Raw genomic sequence first — 21,229 nt, 5'->3', positions numbered from 1 at the left:
AAAATAAACTAGATACAGTGACAATGAGGACTGAAGAAGCAGAGCAGAGAATAGGTGAAATAGAAGACAAAATCATGGAGAATAATGAAGCTGAAAAAGAGAGGGAAAGGAAGTTACTAGATCATGAAGGGAGACTTAGAGAACTAAGCGATTCCATGAAACGAAACAACACCCATATCATAGGAGTCCCAGAAGAAGAGCAAGAAAAATGGGTGGAAGGTTTATTTGAACCAATTATAGCTAAGAACTTCCCTAATCTGAGGGAGGAAACAGACATCCAAGTCCAAGAGGCACAGGGAACTCTCTTCAAAATCAACAAAAACAGGTCAACACCATGACATATCACAGTGAAACTTGTGAAATACAAAGATAAAGAGAATTCTGAAAGCAACTAGACCAGAGGTCCTTAACCTACAACGGTAGACACATATGGGTAGTAGCAGACCTGTCCACTGAAACTTGGCAGGCCAGAAGGGAGTGGCAGGAAATATTCAATGTGTTGAACAGGAAAAATATGCAGCCAAGAATCCTTTATCCAGCAAGGCTGCCATTCAGAATAGAAGGAGAGCTAAGGACTTTCCCAGACAAACAAAAACTAAAGGAGTTTGTGACCACTAAACCAGCCCTGCAAAAAATTTTAAGGGGGACTCTCTGAGTGGAGGGAAAAAAAAAAAGGCCAAAGACTTCAAAGACTACAAAGGACCAGAATACATCACCATAAACACCAAATCTACAACTAACACAATGGCAGTAAAGTCATATCTTTTGATAATTGCTCTGAATGTAAATAGACTAAATGCCCCAAGCAAAGGACATAGGATATCAGAATGGATTAAAAAAAAAAACAACAAGATTCATCTATAGGCTGCCTACAAGAGACTCATTTTAGGCCTCAGGACACCTGCAGATTGAAAGTGAGGGGATGGAGAACCATCTATCATGCTAACAAAGGTCAAAAGAAAGAGAGAGTACCATCCTTACATTAAACAAACTAGATTTTAAAATAAAGAGAGTAATAAGAGATAAAGAAGGGCATTATATCCTATCCACTAAGAAGATCTAACAATTGTAAATATTTATGCACCCAACTTGAAAGAACTCAAATATACAAAGCAATTGATCACAAACATAAAGAAACTCATTGATAATAATACCATAATAGTAGGAGACTTTAGTACTCCACTTACAACAATGGACACATCATCTAAACATAAAATCAACAAGGAAACAATGGCTTTGAGTGACACATTGGACCATATAGACTTAGCAGCTATATTTAGAACACTTCATCTTAAAACAGCAGAATACACATTCTCCTCAAGTGCACATGAAACATTCTCCAGAATAGATCACATACTGGGTCACAAATCAGCCTTCAACAAGTCAAGATCATACCATGCATATATTCAGATCACAATACTATAAAACTTGAAATCAACCACCAGAAAAAATTTGGAAAGCCTTCAAATACATGTAAGTTAAATAACATCCTACTAAAGAATGAATGGGTTAGCCAGAAAATTAAAGAAGAAATTAAAAAATACATGAAAGTAAATGAATAGAAAACAAGACAGTCCAAACCCTTTGGGATGCAGCAGAAAATCCCAAGAGGAAAGTACATTGCAATTCAGGCCTATCTCAAGAAGCAAGAAAGGCCCCAATACACAACCTAAACTTACTCCTAAGAGAGTGAAAAAAGGAGAAGCAAATAAAGCCTAAAACCAAGTAAAAGAAGAGAAATAATAAAGATTAGAGCAGAAATACACAATATAGAAAAAAACAGTGGAAAAGATCAATGAAACTAAAAGCTACTTTTTGAGAGAATAAAAAAAATTGACAAATACCTAACCAGACTTCTCAAAAAGACAAGAGAGAGGACCCAAATAGATAAAATCAGGAATGAAAGAGGAGAGATCACAATCAACACCACAGAAATACAAACAATTACTAGAGAATACTATGAAAAATTATATGCCAACAAACTGGACAATCTAGAAGAAATGGACAAATTCCTAGATACTCACACACTATCAAAACTCAAACAGGAAGAAATAGAAAATTTGAACAGGCCCATAACCAGCAAAGAAATTGAATCAGTTATCAAAAATCTCCCAACGAATAAGAGTCCTGAGCCAATTGGCTTCCCAGGGGAATTATACCAGACACTTAAAGAACAGTTAATACCTATTCTTCTCAAATGGTTCCAAAAAACAGAAGCGGAAGGAAAGCTTCCAAACTCATTCTATGAAGCCAGCATTACCTTGATTCCAAAATCAGACAAATATCCCACCAGAAAAGAGAATTAAAGGCCAATATCCTTGATGTAACTGGATGCAAAAATTCTCAACAAAACACTAGCAAATCGAATTCAACAGGACATTGAAAGAATTATTCACCATGATCAAGTGGGATTTACTCCTGGGTTGCAGAGTTGGTTCAATATTCACAAATCAGTCAATGTGATACACCACATTAATAAAATAAAGGATGAGAACCATATGATCCTTTCAATATACACAGAAAAGCATTTGACAAAATACAGCATCCTTTCTTGATAAAAACCCGCAAGAAAGTAGGGATGAGAAAGAACATATCTCAACATCATAAAAGTCATATATGAAAGGCCCACAGCTAATATCATCCTCAATGGGGAAAAACTGAGAGCTATCCCCTTTAAGGTCAGTAACACAACAGAGATGTGCATTGTCTCACCACTGTTGTTCAACATAGTGTTGGAAGTCCTAGCTCAGAAATCAAACAACAAAACGAAATAAAACCCATCCAAATTGGCAAAGAAGAAGTCAAACTTTCACTCTTTGCAGATGACATGATACTCAACATGGAAAACCTGAAAGACTCCACCAAAAAACTGCTAGAACTGATACGTGAATTCAGCAAAGTCATGGGATATAAAATCACTATACAGAAGTCGGTTGCATTTCTATACACCAATAATGAAGCAACAGAAAGAGAAATCAAGGACTCGATCCCATTTATAATTGCACCAAAACCCATAAAATATCTAGGAATAAACCTAACCAAAAAGGTAAAAGATCTCTATGCTGAAAACTATGGAAAGCTTATGAAAGAAATTGAAGAAGACACAAAGAGATGGAAAAGCATTCCATGCTCATTGATTGGAAGAACAAATATTATTAAAATGTTGATACAACCCAAAGCAATTTACGTATTCCATGCAATCCCTAAGAAAACAACACCAGCATTCCTCACAGAGCTAGAACAAACAATCCTAAAATTTGTATGGAACCAAAAAAGACCTTGAATAACCAAAGTAATTTTGAAAAAAGAAAACCAAAGCTGAAGGCATCACAATTCCAGACTTCAAGCTGCATTACAAAGCATAATCATTGAGACAATCTGGTACTAACACAAAAACAGACACATAGATCAATGGAATAGAATAGCAAACCCAGAAATGGACCCACAAACGTATGGCCAACTGATCTTCAACAAAGCAGGAAAGAGTATCCAATGGAAAAAAGACAGTCTTTTCAGCAAATGGTGCTGGGGAAACTGAACAGCAACATGCAGAAAAATGAACCTGGATCACTTTCTCACACCATACACAAAAATAAATTCAAAATGGATAAAAGACCTAAATGTGGGACAGGAAACCATCAAAATCCTAGAGGAGAACACAGGCAACAACCTCTTTAACCTTGGCTGCAGCAGTTTCTTATTAAACATGTCTCAGAAGGCAAGGGAAACAAAAGCAAAAATGAACTATTGGGGCATCATCAAAATAAAAAGATTTGCACGGCAAAGGAAACAATCAACAAAACTAAAAGGCAACTATCAGAATGGGAAAAGATATTTGCAAATGACATATCGGATAAAGGTTTAGTACCCAAAATCTATAAAGAACTTCTCAAACTCAACACCGAAAAAACAAATAATCCAGTGAAGAAATGGGCAAAAGACATGACTACTCTTTTCCAAAGAAGACATCCAGATGGTTAACAGACACATGAAAAGATGCTTAGCATCACTCATCATCAGGGAAATACAAATCAAAACCACAATGAGATATTACCTCACACCTGTCAGAATGGCTAAGATTAACAACACAAGAAACTACAGATGTTGAGGAAGATGTAGAGAACAGGGAACCCTATTGCACTGTTGATGGGAATGTAAACTGGTGCAGCCACTCCTCAAAAAGTTAAAAACAGAACTACCCTATAACCCAGCAATTGTACTACTAGGTATCTACTCCAAGGATACAAAAGTGCTAATTTGAAGGGGCACATGCACTCCAATGTTTACAGCAGCCCTATTGACAATAGCCAAAGTATGGAAAGAGCCCAAATGTCCATCGGCTGATGAATGAATAAATAAGATGTGGTATATATATATATATATATATATATATATATATATATATATATATAGTGGAATACTACTTAGTGATAAAAAAAATCATGAAATTCTGCCATTTACAATAACATGGATGGAGCTAGAGTGTATGATGATAAGTGAAATAATTTGCCAGAGAAATAATTTGTCAGAGATAATAAAACAGTTTGTCAGAAAAAGACAAATATCATATGATTTCACCCATATGTGGAATTTAAGAAACACAACAGATGAACATAGGGGAAGGGAAGGAAAAATAAGAGAAAAACAGACAGGGAGGCAAACCCTAAGAGACTCTTAAATATACAGAACAAACTGAGGGTGGCTGGAGGGAAAGTGGATGGAAGGATGGGCTAAATGGGCAATGGGCATTAAGGACGGCACTTGTTGGATTGAGCACTGGGTGTTATATGTTAAGTGATGAATAACTGGGTTCTACTCCTGAAGCCAAGACTACACTGTATGTTAACTAATGTGAATTAAAAAAAAACAAAAACAAAAAAACCAGAAGGCCCTGATGCTGAGCTCAAGAACAGCCAGATGTAGGGACTAAAGTCTCCAGAACTTTTTGTCCCCACTACTTGCCTCTACTTGGCTGCATTCTGCATGGAATCTCTCTCTACCTAAGGGAGCCAAGATAGTGACTTACAACCATGCATAGTCTTATGCTATCAGATTAGCAAATGAGGCAGAAAGAGAATTTCATTCTCCCAGCATCCATAATATCTATGTCCCCACACAACACATACATAGGTTGGCCATGATTGGATCATGTTTCCACTCTGTGTGCTCAATCAAATACTGTACTAAGATTGGCCCAGCCCTAGCCACATGCTGCCTTAATCAGGGTTCTCCAGAGAAAGAGAACCATTAGAATATGATATATATTATGGAATATATATGTGGAGATTCACTTTGAGGAATTACTTCACATGTCTACAGAGGCTGAGAAGTCCCATGACCTACTGTCTACAAGATGGACACCCAAGAAAGCTGATGGTGTTGTTCCAGCCTCAGCTCACAGACCTAAGAACCATGGGAGTTGATTTCTCATCCAGAAATACCCTCAGAGACATACCTAGAAGTAGTGTTTAATCTGCGCACCTCTTGGCTCAGTCAAGTAGACACATAACATCGACACATATGCCAACCCTGTAAGAGTATGTGGATGTGTGAGACCCCATTACAGACACACCCCCAGGGCCAAATGGAGGTGGAGAGAAACGGATCCACACACAAAAATGATACTGGCCAATAAAAGGAGCTCTCTGCTACAACATACAGAATCCCTATTTATTTGTACTCACTGCTCCCACAGCTGAGCATCTTACAAAGACAGTATAAAGTTTTCATAAATAAGCAGTGCTTGACATAATATTTTCCAGAATCATTACTCTGTAATTTTAAAAACTGTCTGATTTGAGGAAGTGGAGTAAACTGACACTATAAAATCAATCACCTCTCAGTCATCTCACTACAGCTGACTGTTCAAGACAAAAGAAATTCAAATTGGCAGTAGTTAGATAATTATAAAAGCAGGGGGCTGAGTTAGACAATTTGCTGGGTAACTTATTCAGGAAATCAAGCAGAAAAGACAGGCAGTGTGGACCTACTTAATAGGAATTGAGTTTTTCTTCCAGAAACATTATAGATCAATGTCTCCAGATACTAGTATGGTTAAAGGAAACTCACAACTATCTTTTAGTTTTGTGAAAGGACTTCAATCTAAGATGGAACCACAGGAAGTGAAACAGAGACTCTCATGTACGTGTCTTTGGAAAAATGAAACTTGAAGAACTGAGAGACTGATTTCCCATAAATGCCTAATTGATACAAGACTGAAATGTATCTCATAAGCAATGAATATCCATCAAGAATCTCCCTGTCTTCAGGCTAGTGAGCTTACTGGCCAGACTCCTCCTTCCGTGCACACCTTGCCCCTGCAAATCCTCAAGGGACTCACCTGTAGCTTGCTACAAGTGTGTGCTTCTCAAATTGCTCAGTTTCTGGTCATTTGAGATTCCCTCAATTTACCTCTTTATTTAGGTTGCTAATTTGTTCTCAAAATGCAAGTCTACAAATCATGGGGGTCATTCTCATGTCAACGTCTCCAGCTACAGTGGACACTACTGATGCCACACCTGTAGCCCCCCAGCCCCCTCCATGGTCACTTTAGGGCAAGCAGCCTGTTAAATTAATTAAACAAGGGGGCCATGAGATTGAGGTGGCTTCAATGCTGTGGTGGCCTTCCTAAGCAAACCAAAATCTAAGTTTGTAAATGCCCGAAGGTGACAAAATTGAAACCTAAGGACAACCAATCACAAACAGCCAACTGGGCTTGAAGCTATAGCCCATCAACAGTTTCCTTACCTTGCTCCCGCCTTTTCTCTATAAAAGTCTCTCCCCAGCTCCTGACTACTTGTGGGTTGGCACTGCCCAATTCCTACTGATTTATGTTCAAATGACCTCTTAAACTGTCCAGTGTGTGTCAGTTTATTTTTTACCATGCCTCACTTCCATCTCAACCGAACCTGTATCTCTTCACCTGAGGGCCCTCTTTGGTGTCAGACACACCCCTGCCCATGCCTGCTGCGCTGGGCATGGACACATGCAGGACGACGAGACTGAACACCCTTTGTGGACTGGCTGGATGCGGAGGGTGGGCTCAGTGACTGCGCAGCGCGCCCTCTACTGTCTGCCCAGTGCACAGTCCGTGAAACTCCAGTTGCCCACAGGGGTACCTGACTGCATCATACACTCTTTGTGCTGCCTTCACTGCCTTCTCTCAAACCCCTACCACCCGTGTTTCCTTCACCCGTCAAATGAGCTACTCTTACTTGAATCTGTGTCCCAAGACCTGCTTCTAAGGAAAGACACAAACAGAAAAAAATTTAAAAAGCTATGTCTGGGTGGGCCATCCATGCTTTTCTTACACTTTAAAAGTACACAGGAATGGGGCGCCTGGGTGGCGCAGTCGGTTAAGCGTCCGACTTCAGCCAGGTCACGATCTCGCGGTCCGTGAGTTCGAGCCCCATGTCAGGCTCTGGGCTGATGGCTCGGAGCCTGGAGCCTGTTTCCGATTCTGTGTCTCCCTCTCTCTCTGCCCCTCCCCCGTTCATGCTCTGTCTCTCTCTGTCCCAATAAATAAAAAACGTTGAAAAAAAAAAAAGTACACAGGACTTGGATGGCACTTGGGTTAAGCGTCCAACTTGGGCTCAGGGCATATCTCATGGTTCGTGAGTTGGAGCCCCTAATCAGGCTCTGTGCTGACAGCTCAGAGCCTGGAGCCTGCTTCAGATTCTGCGTCTCCCTCTCTCTGTCCCTCCCCCACTTGTTCTCTATCTCTCTGTCTCTTAAACATTTAAAAAAGTTTTTTTTAAATAAATAAAGTACACAGGACTTTCCGCACTCCCAGCAGCTCTACTGAGATATAATTGACAAAGAAGAATTATATATATTTGATGTGTACAATGTGATGATTTAATATATGTATACATTGTGAAATGATTACCACAATCAAAATGGTTATACATCCATCACCTCACATAGTTACTGTGTGTGGTGGGGGGGGGGGGGTAGATCTACTCTTGTAGCAAATTTCAAATATATAAAACAGTAGTATTAACTATAGTCACCATGCTGTGCATTAGATCCCCAGAACACATTAGATCCCCAGAAGCTTGTAACTGAAAGCTTGTAAAGTACACAAACCTTAGTCTAGTCATGTGTCACGTCTCCAGCACTCTTTGTCTAACTTCACTAAACAGGAAGGCCTGCAGCATGAAAATGAGAGGAAAAGGCCTATGAACATATGCACTTGACACCTGCATGAAAGCATTTAGAGTCACCCTTGGGTCCCCTCTAAAACAACAGTGTAAAAGAATATAAAATAAAGTTCGTGCAAGAATAACCAAGGTGATCTGGTTCCCTCAATCTTCCTGATTTTCAGTGACTAGATTGGAAGCCAATGGATATGGGGGAGGGGAACAGGAAGAGAGAGGAGGCACATTTAACAGATGGCCCCATCATTTACTATATGGCCCTAGACTGCTGTGCTGCTTTAGTTTCTGATCCCCTCCTTTGGTCTAAGCACTTAAATAAACCTCAAGGGCAACACCCCATAGTGAACTAACATGCATAATTATCATCTGTAGAAGGGGTAGACTACATTATATTTGTTCTGCTTAAGATGGGAGGAAATCAAGCCATGCATTTTGAAAGAATATTATTTAATTGGTTAAAAGAAAAAAAGACAGGGGCGCCTGGGTGGCTCAGTCGGTTGGGCGGCCGACTTCGGCTCAGGTCATGATCTCGCGGTCCATGAGTTCGAGCCCTGCGTCAGGCTCTGTGCTGACAGCTCAGAGCCTGGAGCCTGTTTCAGATTCTGTGTCTCCCTCTCTCTGACCCTCCCCAGTTCATGCTCTGTCTCTCTCTGTCTCAAAAAAATAAATAAACGTTAAAAAAAATTTTTTTTAATAAAAAAGAAAAGAAAAAAAGAAAAAAAAAGAAAAAAGACAGCTCTTGAAGGTATAAGTTTTAGGTATTCAGAAAAATTACTCTAAAAGATAATTCCCCACAAAGTCATATAAGCTATTTATATTGTGCTCCTAGATGCTTTCCCCTTCATTTCTTAATTAAATATTTTAAAGCTAAGTCATAAAGCACTTGAGTTTCACATCTAATGAGTATTCATTCAAGTGATGTGTGGCAAGCACTATACAAATGAGCAATTTAAAAACAGAAGGTATTTTACTCACAGTTGGTCATAGATATTCAGTATAAATACAAATATACAAACAAAAGCCTACAAGTATTGTACTCCTGTCACAAATAATCATAGACTTTAAAATATCAATTTTCTTTAATAGTCCAAGCAGCTCATAAAAATTCATTGTCAGGGAGGAACCAATATGAGTCAAGAGAACAATGTGTTCTTTGTGTTTTACCTCAATTATCTTTACATAATTTCTAATTTTGTGATGAGACATTCTGGAATATTGATTGCTTTCTTAAAAATCTACTGATTGCCTTCAGTACATGCCAAAGATTCAGTCAGGTGTTTAAGTATGCAGGAAAGAGAAGTTGCAGTGAATTCACTATAAATCTTAACTTGCAAATAAAATTATTTACTCTGGAATGAGTAACCTTTACTTTTGGGGCATCTGACAGATATCAAAGCAGTAACACTCACAGGCCACTTCACACTTATGAAAGAGGACATTGAATGGGGCGCCTGGGTGGCTCAGTTGGTTAAGTGATCGATTTTGGCTCAGGTCATGATATTGCAGTTTGTGGGTTCGAGCCCCACATCAGACTCTGTGCTGACATCTCAGAGCCTGGGGCCTGCTTCAAATTCTGTGCCACATCCCCCCCTCTCTCTGCCTCTCCCCTGCTTGCACTCTATCTCTCTCTCAAAAATATTTAAAACTTTTTTAAAAAACAAGAAAGAAAGAGGACATCTGATCCAGAGTCAATATCTGTAAGTCCATGGGTTCAGAGTGACTGTACCGTCTCTGAGCCCACCTTCGGATCCAGGGGTACAATGGCTAGACTGCCACAGCTGAAAACGATCTGCCTCATGATGACAGTTCAAATTATACCAATGGCCTCCCAAAAATGTACAGTTTCTCTCTAGGGAATCTCTGATGGTCTTTCCATCAGAAGATCATCAGTTTATGGATTAGTTGCCTAAGAATATAGAGGCACATAGGGTACATATATGTCCCTTAAAAACAGAGATTGGGAAGAATATAGAGCAAGTTTACTCAGTTATGAAGTTGGAGACTTGTGGCCTCTGAATTTCCACATTACTTTCATTGCTATGGCCCTATTATGCATTTTTTAAGCCTTTCTTTCCATGGTGGTGGATGATTCCATCTAGTTTGTATGTATTCTGGTTCCAATGACCATTGCTTAGGATTAAGGGACTGTTGCTATGATGGCTTCAAAACAGGTAAAGAGCCAAAGGGTTAGTTTTGCCTCAACCATCCAGAAAAGGACCAAATGTTTACCTCTTTGACAGGTAGTTACTGTAACTTCCCTTGGCCTTATGAATACAGAGACAAAAGCCCTAAAAAAAGTCAGCAAATTAAATCCAACAATATGTAAAAATAGTTAATGCACAGCAGCAAATACAGTCTTAGGTATTTACTGAAGAGAATGAAAATATATGCCCATAAAAATGCATATAGGAATGTCAATAACAGCCCAAACTGGAAACAGCCCAAATGTCTACCCACGGTTGAATAAGCACATCATTGGACACTTATATGATGGAACACCACTTAGCAATAAAAAGGAACAAGTTATACTGATAATCACAATAACATGGATGAATTTCACAAACATTACACTGGGTAAGAGTGGCCAGGGGGAAGGTGCATACTCTATGATTCCACTTACTTGACCTTCAAGAATAAGTCAAAATTCATCTCCAATGATTTAAAAAAAATCAGACCTGTGTTTCATTGAGGTGAGGTGAGGGCTGGGGGAATGTTTAGTCCATTAGGGCTACTATAACAAAAACACAATAGACTGGTGACTTCAACAGTAAACATTTATTTTTCACACGTCTGGAGGCTGGAAACCCAAGATCAAGGTGCTGGCAGATTCAGTATCTGGTAAGAGCCTGGTTCCTGGTTCATAAATTTGGGGATAAGTTGTAAAAATTTTATCATGTTATAACCTGCTGCTCCACTCTTGTCAATAATTATTTCTTATCCTCTCAAGGGTTCCCAAGAATAAAGAGAGATTCTGTAACTAGAAGGGAAACAGGGTTCCAACCAGACAAAAAAAACAGTTTTCTATTCAGCTTTTCTAAAGATTGGCACTTTGCTAAATGACTCTTTGATATCAAATTTGTTTTCTGGTATGAAATTCAAATTCCTAGTTCTGAACATTAAAATTACTCTCCCTTATTTATAGAAAGCATGCCACTTATAGATATAAATATTAAAATGACTTTATTTTTATTCATTTGTGGTTGCTTTAACTCATTTATTGGCTCTTTAATCAGGTCCAGATTACAAGTATTATATTGTATTCTTTCTTTCTTCTTTTCTTGTTTTCATTAAAAAAAAATCCCTAGATTCATAACACGATATAATCTGTACAAGTTATCCCAAAATGTATGTCTAAAAATCAAGGAGTATGTCCTCCCATTCCTTGTTTCTATCAGAGTTTAAGTGGCAAACAACAAAATCTACCTTGGCTGGCTTAAGTGGAAAAAGAATTAATTAAAGGCTAATAAGTAGTTCACAGAAGCTGAGAGGGCTTGAGACCAGGCTTGGATGTTGAGCAGCAGGGACAACGTCCAATGCTCTGCAGGAGCCACTATAGCTCAAACACCCTTGCTGTCACTGGTTGGCCCCTCCACCGTCGCTTGCATGGACACTGCCCAACTCACGCTGCGTGATGCTCAGGAGTGGACGCCAGAAACTCTGGTGGCAACGCCCCTAAAGAGCCCAACACGTTTGTTGCTGTGCTTGCCAAATAACAAAATCTGCACGCCTCCTTTCTCCCCTTGCTCACTTCCCAATCAAAGTCACATGCAAGTGCATCTGACTGATGGAATCCAGGCCTCACACCTGTACCCTTGCTGCAAGGGAATCTGGGAAAGCCAGTTTTCAGCTTCAACCTGGAGAAGGGGGACTCATAAGACAGGATGTTTTGCAAACACTCGAAGAGTGTTCAAAGGGTGCTGGGCAATCAGAAGTGCCCACAATGACAAATGTCCACGAAAAGCCCTAAAGGATAGATTTCTCTCTATTAGTAAGTGCTTTCCCTATCTTACAGTTCCAATAAGTACTCAGCAACTGAAATGTGGACGTGATGATACAAGTACCACACAGTGTGCTACTTTGTAGAGGAGTATGGTACTGATACCAGAATAACGCAATTGTCCCTTGTTTCACCATATTTCAAATTCAGTGGGACTGCACTGAAATCCCAACTTTGAGGCAATAATGATATTTATATGCATGGAAATGAAATTGCACAAATCATTCACTTGCTCCCAAATTCAACCATTTTGTAACTCCCAAAATACTGTACATTGAGAATCAGATTAACCTCTTAATTGATAGGTAAGATGTTCTGACCATTTGAATTCCAAATAATAATTGTGACTTTTGTAGCTAGTTTCATCTTTACAAAAGAGTATAACAACATGAACTTTAACATGATCACTACTAGGGGTGCCTGGCTGGCTCAGTCTGTTAAGTGTCTGACTCTTGGTCTCAGCTCAGGTCATGATCTCACAATTTGTGAGTTTGAGCCCCGAGTCATGCTCTTCACTGACAGTGGGGAGCCTGTTGGGGGCATTCTCTCTCTCTCTTTCTCTCTGTCCCTCCCCCCCACTCACTCTCTTTGTCTCTCTCTCTCTCTCTCTCTCTCTCTCTCAAAATAAATAAAAAAACTTAAAAAAAATTTTTAATATGATCACTTCTAGTCCTTTATATAAATGCAAAGATCAACTCTTGTCTGCCCAAATACGTATCTCTTTCTGTGTTCGTGTTGACAGCAGAAATAATAAAACTATTTTTTACTTTTCCCTGTTAGCAGCAGTAATATAAATCATTCCAGTCTTGGGATGTCTGATTAAGCTACAGAAAATTAAGTTCATTTATCCTTTTTGTGCTAAACTATTTTCCAAATGTTTTCTTTGCAGAATCACTGCGTTGTTTTTCCTCGCTTACCTGCCTTGATGGCCATGCAGACGTGTGTCACACTGCCCCCTGGTGTGGCTGAAACAAACTTCCTTCCATTCTGTAGAAGCTACCAGAGCCGGGAATGCACGCAGACCCTGTATTGCTGAGTCATGCCGCAGGCTGAGCTTTGTTCTGGAGGGATTTTGCAGGCCTTCGAAAGTGAGCAAAGAGGTTTGGATCATCAGCAGACACAAATTATTGTATAAAGGACTGGGAAAACCAGAAATACTTAACATTTTTAATTCAGCAAATGTTTATTTAGGGCCCACTGCATATAGGTCTGTGCTTGGTCCCACAGGTGACACTGAAAGGAAAAAGGCACAATCCCTGTCCCAGAGGACCTAGCCATATGCAGCATACACATAGCACAATACAATGTGAGTTAAGCATATACAGTGTATGAGGTGAGAAGAGATCACAAGAAATAATATTAAAACAAAAAACAAAACCAGGCTTCTTAGGAGGAAGACTATTTGAGATAGGCCTTGAATAAGATTTGGGATTTTATGGGCAGCAGTGGGGAACTGAGGAGGAAGGGGAAAAATACATGCCAAAAAGAATAAAATAATAAATTAAAGACTCTAATTTCAAAAAGAGTCTTACTTTATTTTTATCTTACTATTTTTCATCAGCAAATTTACAAGAGAAAGTTTACAGGTTCCACAGTCACCTAGGAGTAGAATGTTATTATTAGAAGGGTAAAAGATACTTAATTAGCAATACAATGAAATTTATTTTCCTTGAAAAATAATTTCTAAATGATAGTGTCAGAGAGCAATGGTTCCATTAAGTTTCTTCAAATCCCTTTTGTCTCAAAAACAACAACAACAACAACAACAAAACACTCCCATATAGATTTTCCATAATTTTATTAAGGTAGGATTATTTATAATTTAAAATAATTTAGACTACATATTTATATTATCGTGTTCATATTATATTAATATATATTATATATTCACTGGCCATAAGTGAATTAACATCTGTTCACTTTTAAAGCTCTTTTTAAAGAAACGTGAGTAATCTATGTGACTTGATTCTTAGAATTGAGAAAATCAACTACAATCCTCTCATTCTGCTACAATGTAACAAATCAACTACATCCTCTCATTGATTCTCATGGTAAACTTAGTGCTCTTATGCTATGCATGTGACTGTCAACATCTTCAATTGTAATTTCAATTACTTGAATTGTAGGCAATTGAGGGTTATCATGGTATTTTGTGAGCTTATTTTAAATTTAGATTTTACAAAAGAGCATGTTTTGGCATATGTTTTTCTTAGAATTCTGGGTCTTTACGTACATTTGCTGAGTGTACAATGTAATAGAAAATAAACCAATGCCTTTTAAATTTTTATTAAAATGGTTTCAAATATATGCCCACTCATCTTGGGAATATAATGATCCATGTAAGTTGAATGATAACCAACACAACATTCTTTTTAAATATAAAATTGTATCAACCCACAACTTTAAAAAGGACCTTTCATTTTTTCATATTAACAGAATCGATATATATTTTACAAGGTATACGATACAGCTTGCTTCACATAGTATCAGGATTATGTATCTTCTATATCTTAGTGGGTAAAGATGACACTCAAAATCTCCCTTTGTAAAGTCATTCCCTTCTGGTGTTTCTAGAATATAAATAACTTTTAGTTGACCCAGTTTTATATATTTTCCTTTTTCTTATTAATAAAAACTCTAAAATTCTAAAAGATAACTCTAACACTATGGAGGTAAATATATAATACAGTATTGTATTTATAATAATGGTTAATATTATATCAAAATTTCCCATATATTACCCAGGTAGAATTTATTGTGAATGTATTTCTGGTCTCCTGATTTAATTATGTAGATTTCCATAATAACTAATAGCAAAATATACGTGAAATGGCCTAGGATGTTGGTTGATCATCAAGTACTTTTGTACTCAAGTACTCAAGTACTTTTGGAGTTGAGCTCCTCAAAATGTAAGGATATGCCCTTTCTCCCAGACTGAAAATCACTTCTGTTATTAATATGGCATTTTACTATTTTGTAGGAAGAAGCTCAGCTCAAATTTAAATTGTTTACCCAAGATTCACCATCTGTGACTAGACGGGCTGTGAGGTACACTATCAACAGTGTAACAGTGATGTGTACTTTAGGCAGTGTAGATGTGTACTCTATCTACATCTTATGACTCATTGAATCCTCACAGGAACTTCTGGAGGGAAGTAATATTATTGTCCCATTTTGCAGTTAAGACAATTGATACACACAGAGGCTAAGTAACTTGCCCAACCTTCCATAGCTCATGAGGGGCAGAGGTGAGGTTAAAACTCAGGAAACCTGTCTTTGGGGGTCTGTGAACTTAACCACTACTCTATAATAATGAGACTCTGTTTCTAAAAAGGTCTTTTTTTTTTAAGGTTTTTTTTTTTTTTTTGAGAGAAAGAGAGAGTGTGTACAAGTCGGGGAAAGGGGGCGGATGCAGGGGTCAGACAGAAAGGGAGAGAATCCCAAGCATGCTGTCAGCATAGAGCCTGACATGGGGCTTGAATTCATGAGCCATGACATCATGACCTAAGTTGAAACCAAGAGTTGGACGCTTGACTGACTGAGCCATCCAGGTGCCCCACTAGAAAGGTCTTTAAAGGAGTATTAAGGGTGGCACAAAAACAGACACTCAGATCAATGGAACAGAATAGAGAACCCAGAAATGGACCTACAAACATATGACCAACTAATCTTTGACAAAGCAGGAAAGAATATCCAATGGAACAAAGACAGTCTCTTCAGCAAGTGGTGCTGGGAAAACTGGATAGCGACATGCAGAAGAATGAACCTGGACTACTTTCTTACACCATACACAAAAATAAACTCAAAATGGATGAAAGACGTAAATGTAAGACAGAAAGCCATCAAAATCCTCAAGCAGAAAGCAGGCAAAAATCTCTTTGACCTTGGCCCCAGCAACTTCTTACTCAATACGTCTCCAGAGACAAGGGAAACAAAAGCAAAAATGAACTACTGGGACCTCATCGAAATAAAAAGCTTCTGCACAGCAAAGGAAGCAATCAGCAAAACTAAAAGGCAACCGACAGAATGGGAGAAGATATTTGCAAACGACATATCAGATGAAGGGTTAGTATCCAAAATCTATAAAGAATTTCTCAAACTCAACAACCGAAAAACAAATAATCCAGTGAAGAAATGGGCAAAAGACATGAATAGACGCTTCTCCAAAGAAGACATCCAGATGGCCAACAGAGACATGAAAAAATGCTCAATATCACCCATCATCAGGGGAATACAAATCAAAACCACAATGAGGTATCACCTCACACCTGTCAGAATGGCTAACATTAACAACTCAGGCAACAACAGATGTTGGCAAGGATGCAGAGAGAGAGGATCCCTTTTGCGTTGTTGGTGGGAATGCAAGCTGGTGCAGTCACTCTAGAAAACAGTACACAGGTTCCTGAAAAAATTAAAAATAGAACTACCCTATGACCCAGCAACTGCACTATTAGGTACTTATCCAAGGGATACAGGTATGCTGTTTCGAAGGGGCACATGCACCCCCATTTTTATAGCAGCACTATCAACAACAGCCAAAGTATGGAAGGAGCCCAAATGTCCATCAGCAGATGAATGGATAAAGAAGATGTGGTATATCAATGCAGTATTACTCGGCAAGCAAAAAGAATGAGATGTTGTCATTTGCAACTATGTGGATGGAACTGGAGGGTATTATGCTAAGCTAAATTAGTCAGAGAAAGACAAATATCATATGACTTCACTCATATGAGGACTTTAAGACACAGATGAACACAAGGGAAAGGAAACAAAAATAATAAAAAAAAAACAGGGAGGGGGACAAAACATAAGAGACTCTTAAATATGAAGAACAAACAGAGGGTTACTGGAGGGGTTGTGAGAGGGGGGATGAGCTAAACGGGTAAGGGGCATTAAGGAATCTACTGAAATCATTGTTGCACCATATGCTAACTAATTTGGATGTAAATTAAAAAAAAATAAAATAAAAAAATAAAGGAGTATTAAGGGAGTCCAGGTACAGAAAGACTTGCCAACAACAAAGGGCCAATGTGAAAAGAGAAAAGGGATTTTGAGTGTTGCTTCTACTGCACTCTGTGTGTGACCTGAAACAAGGTTCCAGGACAAGGAACCCTAAATGAAAACAAATTTAAAAAGATGTGAATTAATTAGGGTAACGTTAAGATGCTGTACAAATAAACCTCAAACTTTTAGTAACTAAGAATAGTAGATGTATTTTTTTAGTTGCGGTAGATTATACTTAAGAGTTGAATTATTTTTAAGTGAGCAGAAAATGTTATTTTTTTGCCTATAGAACAAACAGTCCACGTTGTCCTGGTTCCTTCCATCCTATATGTGGATGTTCCCTGAGGTCTTAGAGCCAGCTGAAGGGAAAAGAAAGGAAAAAGGAGGTATATCTACTTCCTTTTTTTTTTAAGTTCATTTATTATTAAGAGACGGAGAGACACAGAGTGTGAGCAGGGGAGGGGTAGAGAGAGGGAGACACAGAATCTGAAGAAGGCTCCAGGGTCTGAGCTGTCAGCACAGAGCCTGATGCAGGGCTCGAACTCACAAACTGTGAAATCATGACCTGAGCCGAAGTCGGTCGCCCAACCGAGCCACCCAGGTGCCCCTAGGTACTTCTACTTCTTAAACTCCTTGGTCTGGAAATGATACATATCAACTCTGTGAAATTCTGAATGTGAAATTGTAGTGAACTAGTCCCATAAATCCACTGAATGCAAAGTGTGCAGGTGGGGGGAGGGAAGGTGGGCTCAGAAATTTTTTTAACTGCTTGGGCAGATACTTCTTGGTACTAATACTACATTTTAGAATTCTGGTAAACAGCTGGCCATCTTTGCCAAAGGCTCTATCACTAGATTGTCTCTAGTCACTGGTAACACCAGGAGCACTACTTTGGAACCCAGGAAAAAACACATACAATAAAGGCAAAAGGATCCTTCCCACACTAGAAAAGAACCCACTGGTGCCATGAAGTCTTGATCAGATCAGGACCACTATCAGGGTCTGTATCAACAGGGCAGAACATTAGCAACCTTGCCAACAACAGGTGCCTGTGTCAGTAGAAACATTAAGCATACTTGACAGAGCAGGATGGCCAGCTATAGTGCCTCTGGCAGATGACCGAGAGAGCAGAGCCACCTTTGGTGGCTGTGGGAGATGAAGGCACCTTAGGCAGGCACCAACGAAGTCTCTGGGGGTATTTGAGGTCCCAGCAGCAGGTGACTTGGGGAAGGAAGACATTCCTGGGTGATAGAGGAAGAAAATGGCAAGCACATCATGGTAACAGAAGATCCTCTTTGCGATTGTGTGTGAGCTGGCCCCTCACAATGATTTCTAGAAACAAACCAAGAGGAAGGCTTTGTTGTAAGACAGGTTGTTGGTAGGGACCAAACAAAAGAAATGTTATAGAGACTTCGGCTTTATTCCAAGGCTACTGTGGGCTTGAAACTGCAATTCTGAAAAATCATCACAATTTCCTGTGTAATATCAAACCAGATTTTATTATGAATGTAGCCCTGGTCCCATGGCTTAATTATCTAGAATTTTGTAACAACTAATAGCAAACTATGTTTCCCTAGGAGAAAGGTCAACATCTGAGTTAGTACCTGGGAAGAATCCAAACTCACAGATCAGGTGGCCAAAGCTTTGGGAATGGATCCCAGGAAGCCACTTTGACTTTTGAGGTGGGGAACAGAATTCTGCTAAAAGCTATTGGATGCGACACAAATTGCTTTCAGGATCAGACACCCACGGCAAAGATGATGAATGAGGACCTGGTGCTACTCAGAGGAGGAGGGGAAAAGCTGAGCTTCAGGGAGTGGATCTGCTGGGGGGTAATTATGTTGCAGGCAACTGAAAAGAACAGAGGGAAATTGGGTGAAGAGAGAAGGAGACTGCCAAGCCCCAGAACCCCAGAGGTCTCCAAGGTGGACAGCTGTCAGAATGAGTTTCCACAGTCTTTAGTCTTGAAAAGTATCTTTGGGGCTTAGGAAGAAGATGGACTTCAATCTCCAGAGCACCAGATAGGAGCTTGGAGTGTCCTGGGAAGAGCCCTAGAGATGTCTGATTATGATAGGGTAGAGAAGGCTAAAGCTTAGAGCCAGAGTCACTGCTCACAATCAGGAGGAGGACCCAGATTGACACAGGGTGAAGTGTGGCCCCAGGACCAGAGCATCAATATCACCTGGGAACTTGCTTGCAACGTAAATTCTTGGGCCCCACCCCAAGTGTCCTTAATCAGAAACCTTAAGGGTGGAGCCCAGAAACCTGAGTTTCAATAAACCATTCAGGTTGATTTTGATGCAGCCTAGGGGGGCCCAGAAGATTCGAAGGATTGAATGAGGCGGTATATAATGGGGATTAATATTTGACTGAAGTTAGACCCCAAGTAGTAAGCAACACGATGGAGGCTATGATCTGCGCATCCCAATCTCCTTTTATCTATCTTCCAACAGATTTGGAAATGGGAGCTCCATTAAGACACAGACATAAAGTGAGACCAACATTTCAACTCACAGGGGAAACCTGTGTGAGATCGGCAGGCACAGATGCTCACAAGGGGCTGATATCTTAGAATAGTAAACAGAGATGTGTTTCACACTAACCTTGTGCACCTACTCATCTCCTGCCATCACCCCATCACTTCCCTGGGCATTCAGTACACTTTGACTACCTCCTCTGTGTGCACAGCATAACTCTCCTCCCATAAGCATGTTACCCTTTGTCTTTTTCATCAGCACTCAAGATATAAACACACAATAAATTTTTTCTATTCATTGTTATTTCTCCTCTTTACCAAACCCACTAATGTTGCAACAGTATTATTTTCTACTTTATTTTTATTGCTTTTATTTCAACCCCAGTATAGAATCACAACTGAGCTGACCTTGGGGTTACAACATTTTCATTTTTCTGTAGAAAAATGCATTTCCACAATACATTTACAACTGAACTTTGGAACGTGTTCATAGATGGGAGGCGGATTGATCAGCCTGACTCCTCATACACAAACTGGAACAGAAAAAAAATCTAAACAAATGGTGCTACCAAGGAGAAGAAACAAGTTCTACCACAACATTCCACATCTGCTTTCAAATGATGGATTTAGTTTCTCGGGCCTTCCCTCCACTAAAAAAAGAGGGAAGAAAAAAAGAAAGGAAAGAAGGAACGGTGGGAGGAGAGAGCAATAATTTAGAAATGCGTAAGTTCTTTTTCTCTCTGATACATGGATAAACTTTTATTTTACCTACCAAAGGGAAAAATAATATTCACTAAAGGCTGCCTAACCTATATTTCCAATAGTAAAGGTGTTTAATTTACTATCTATCTTTAAAAGGCTTCAAATAAAATATAGCTAGGAAAGTACATAAAGAATTCACATTATAAAATTCTCCACGTAATTAATGTTCATAATAATGGTAGGACTATAGCCAAAAAAAGTAATTTTCCGTAGTTTAGTCGGAAGTACAGATAATCAGCACCAAATGTACACATTAGGTTGTAATAGGCAATTATAAGCAAACAGTATCAAACTGTATAACTTTTTTTTTTTAAGTTTACTTATTTTGAGAGAGAGCATGAGCAGGGGCAGGGTAGAACAAGAAAGAGAGAGAGAATCCAAAGCAGGCTCCGCGCTGACAGTGCAGAGCCCAATGCGGGGCTCAATCTCACAGACCGTGAGATCATGACCTCAGCTGAAATCGGGTCAGACACCTAACCAACTAAGCACCCAGGTGCCCCTAAACTGTGTAATTTTTAAAAAATATTTTTTTAATGTTTATTCATTTTTGAGAGAGAGAGTGTGTGTGTGTGAGTGTGTGAGTGGGGGAAGAGCAGAGAGAAAGGGAGACACAGAATCCGAAGCAGGCTCCAGGCTCTGAGCTGTCAGCACAGAGCCGGACGCAGGGCTCAAACTCAGGAAATGCGAGATCATGACCCGAGCCAAAGTTGGATGCTTAACCAACTGAGCCACCCAGGGGCCCCTAAACTGTATAGCTAACTGTAAAGTAACTGTAAACTAATTAAAATAACTGTAAATTAACCAGAAGTTGTTACAAACTGTATAAAAATT

At 39.3% G+C, this 21,229-nt stretch overlaps 1 protein-coding gene across 24 annotated transcripts in view; it reads right to left on the bottom strand.

The window, feature by feature from the left end:
• The window catches only part of LOC111561429, a 263,855-nt gene that overhangs the window by 233,780 nt on the left and 8,846 nt on the right, over positions 1–21,229 (bottom strand). For 12 of the 24 annotated variants that reach the window (XR_002744064.2, XR_006601022.1, XR_006601023.1 and 9 more), the window contains exons 3-4: positions 13,074–13,236; positions 8,089–8,150 (exon numbers count right to left, since the gene is read on the bottom strand). Coding sequence is in view for 3 of the 24 variants with exons in the window: in XM_045062243.1 (XP_044918178.1) it covers positions 13,074–13,089 (16 nt within the window). In the remaining 21 variants the exon portion in view is untranslated. Of the gene's footprint in view, positions 1–8,088; positions 8,151–9,742; positions 11,137–13,073; positions 13,237–21,229 lie in introns of those variants that run through there. The other 12 variants (XM_045062243.1, XM_045062242.1, XM_045062244.1 and 9 more) reach the window with 3 other exon arrangements.

Source organism: Felis catus, chromosome A1, assembly GCF_018350175.1.
Source record: "Felis catus isolate Fca126 chromosome A1, F.catus_Fca126_mat1.0, whole genome shotgun sequence".
In the NCBI taxonomy this organism is placed as follows: Eukaryota; Metazoa; Chordata; class Mammalia; order Carnivora; family Felidae; genus Felis; species Felis catus.
This window is presented reverse-complemented; position numbering and strand designations above follow the sequence as displayed.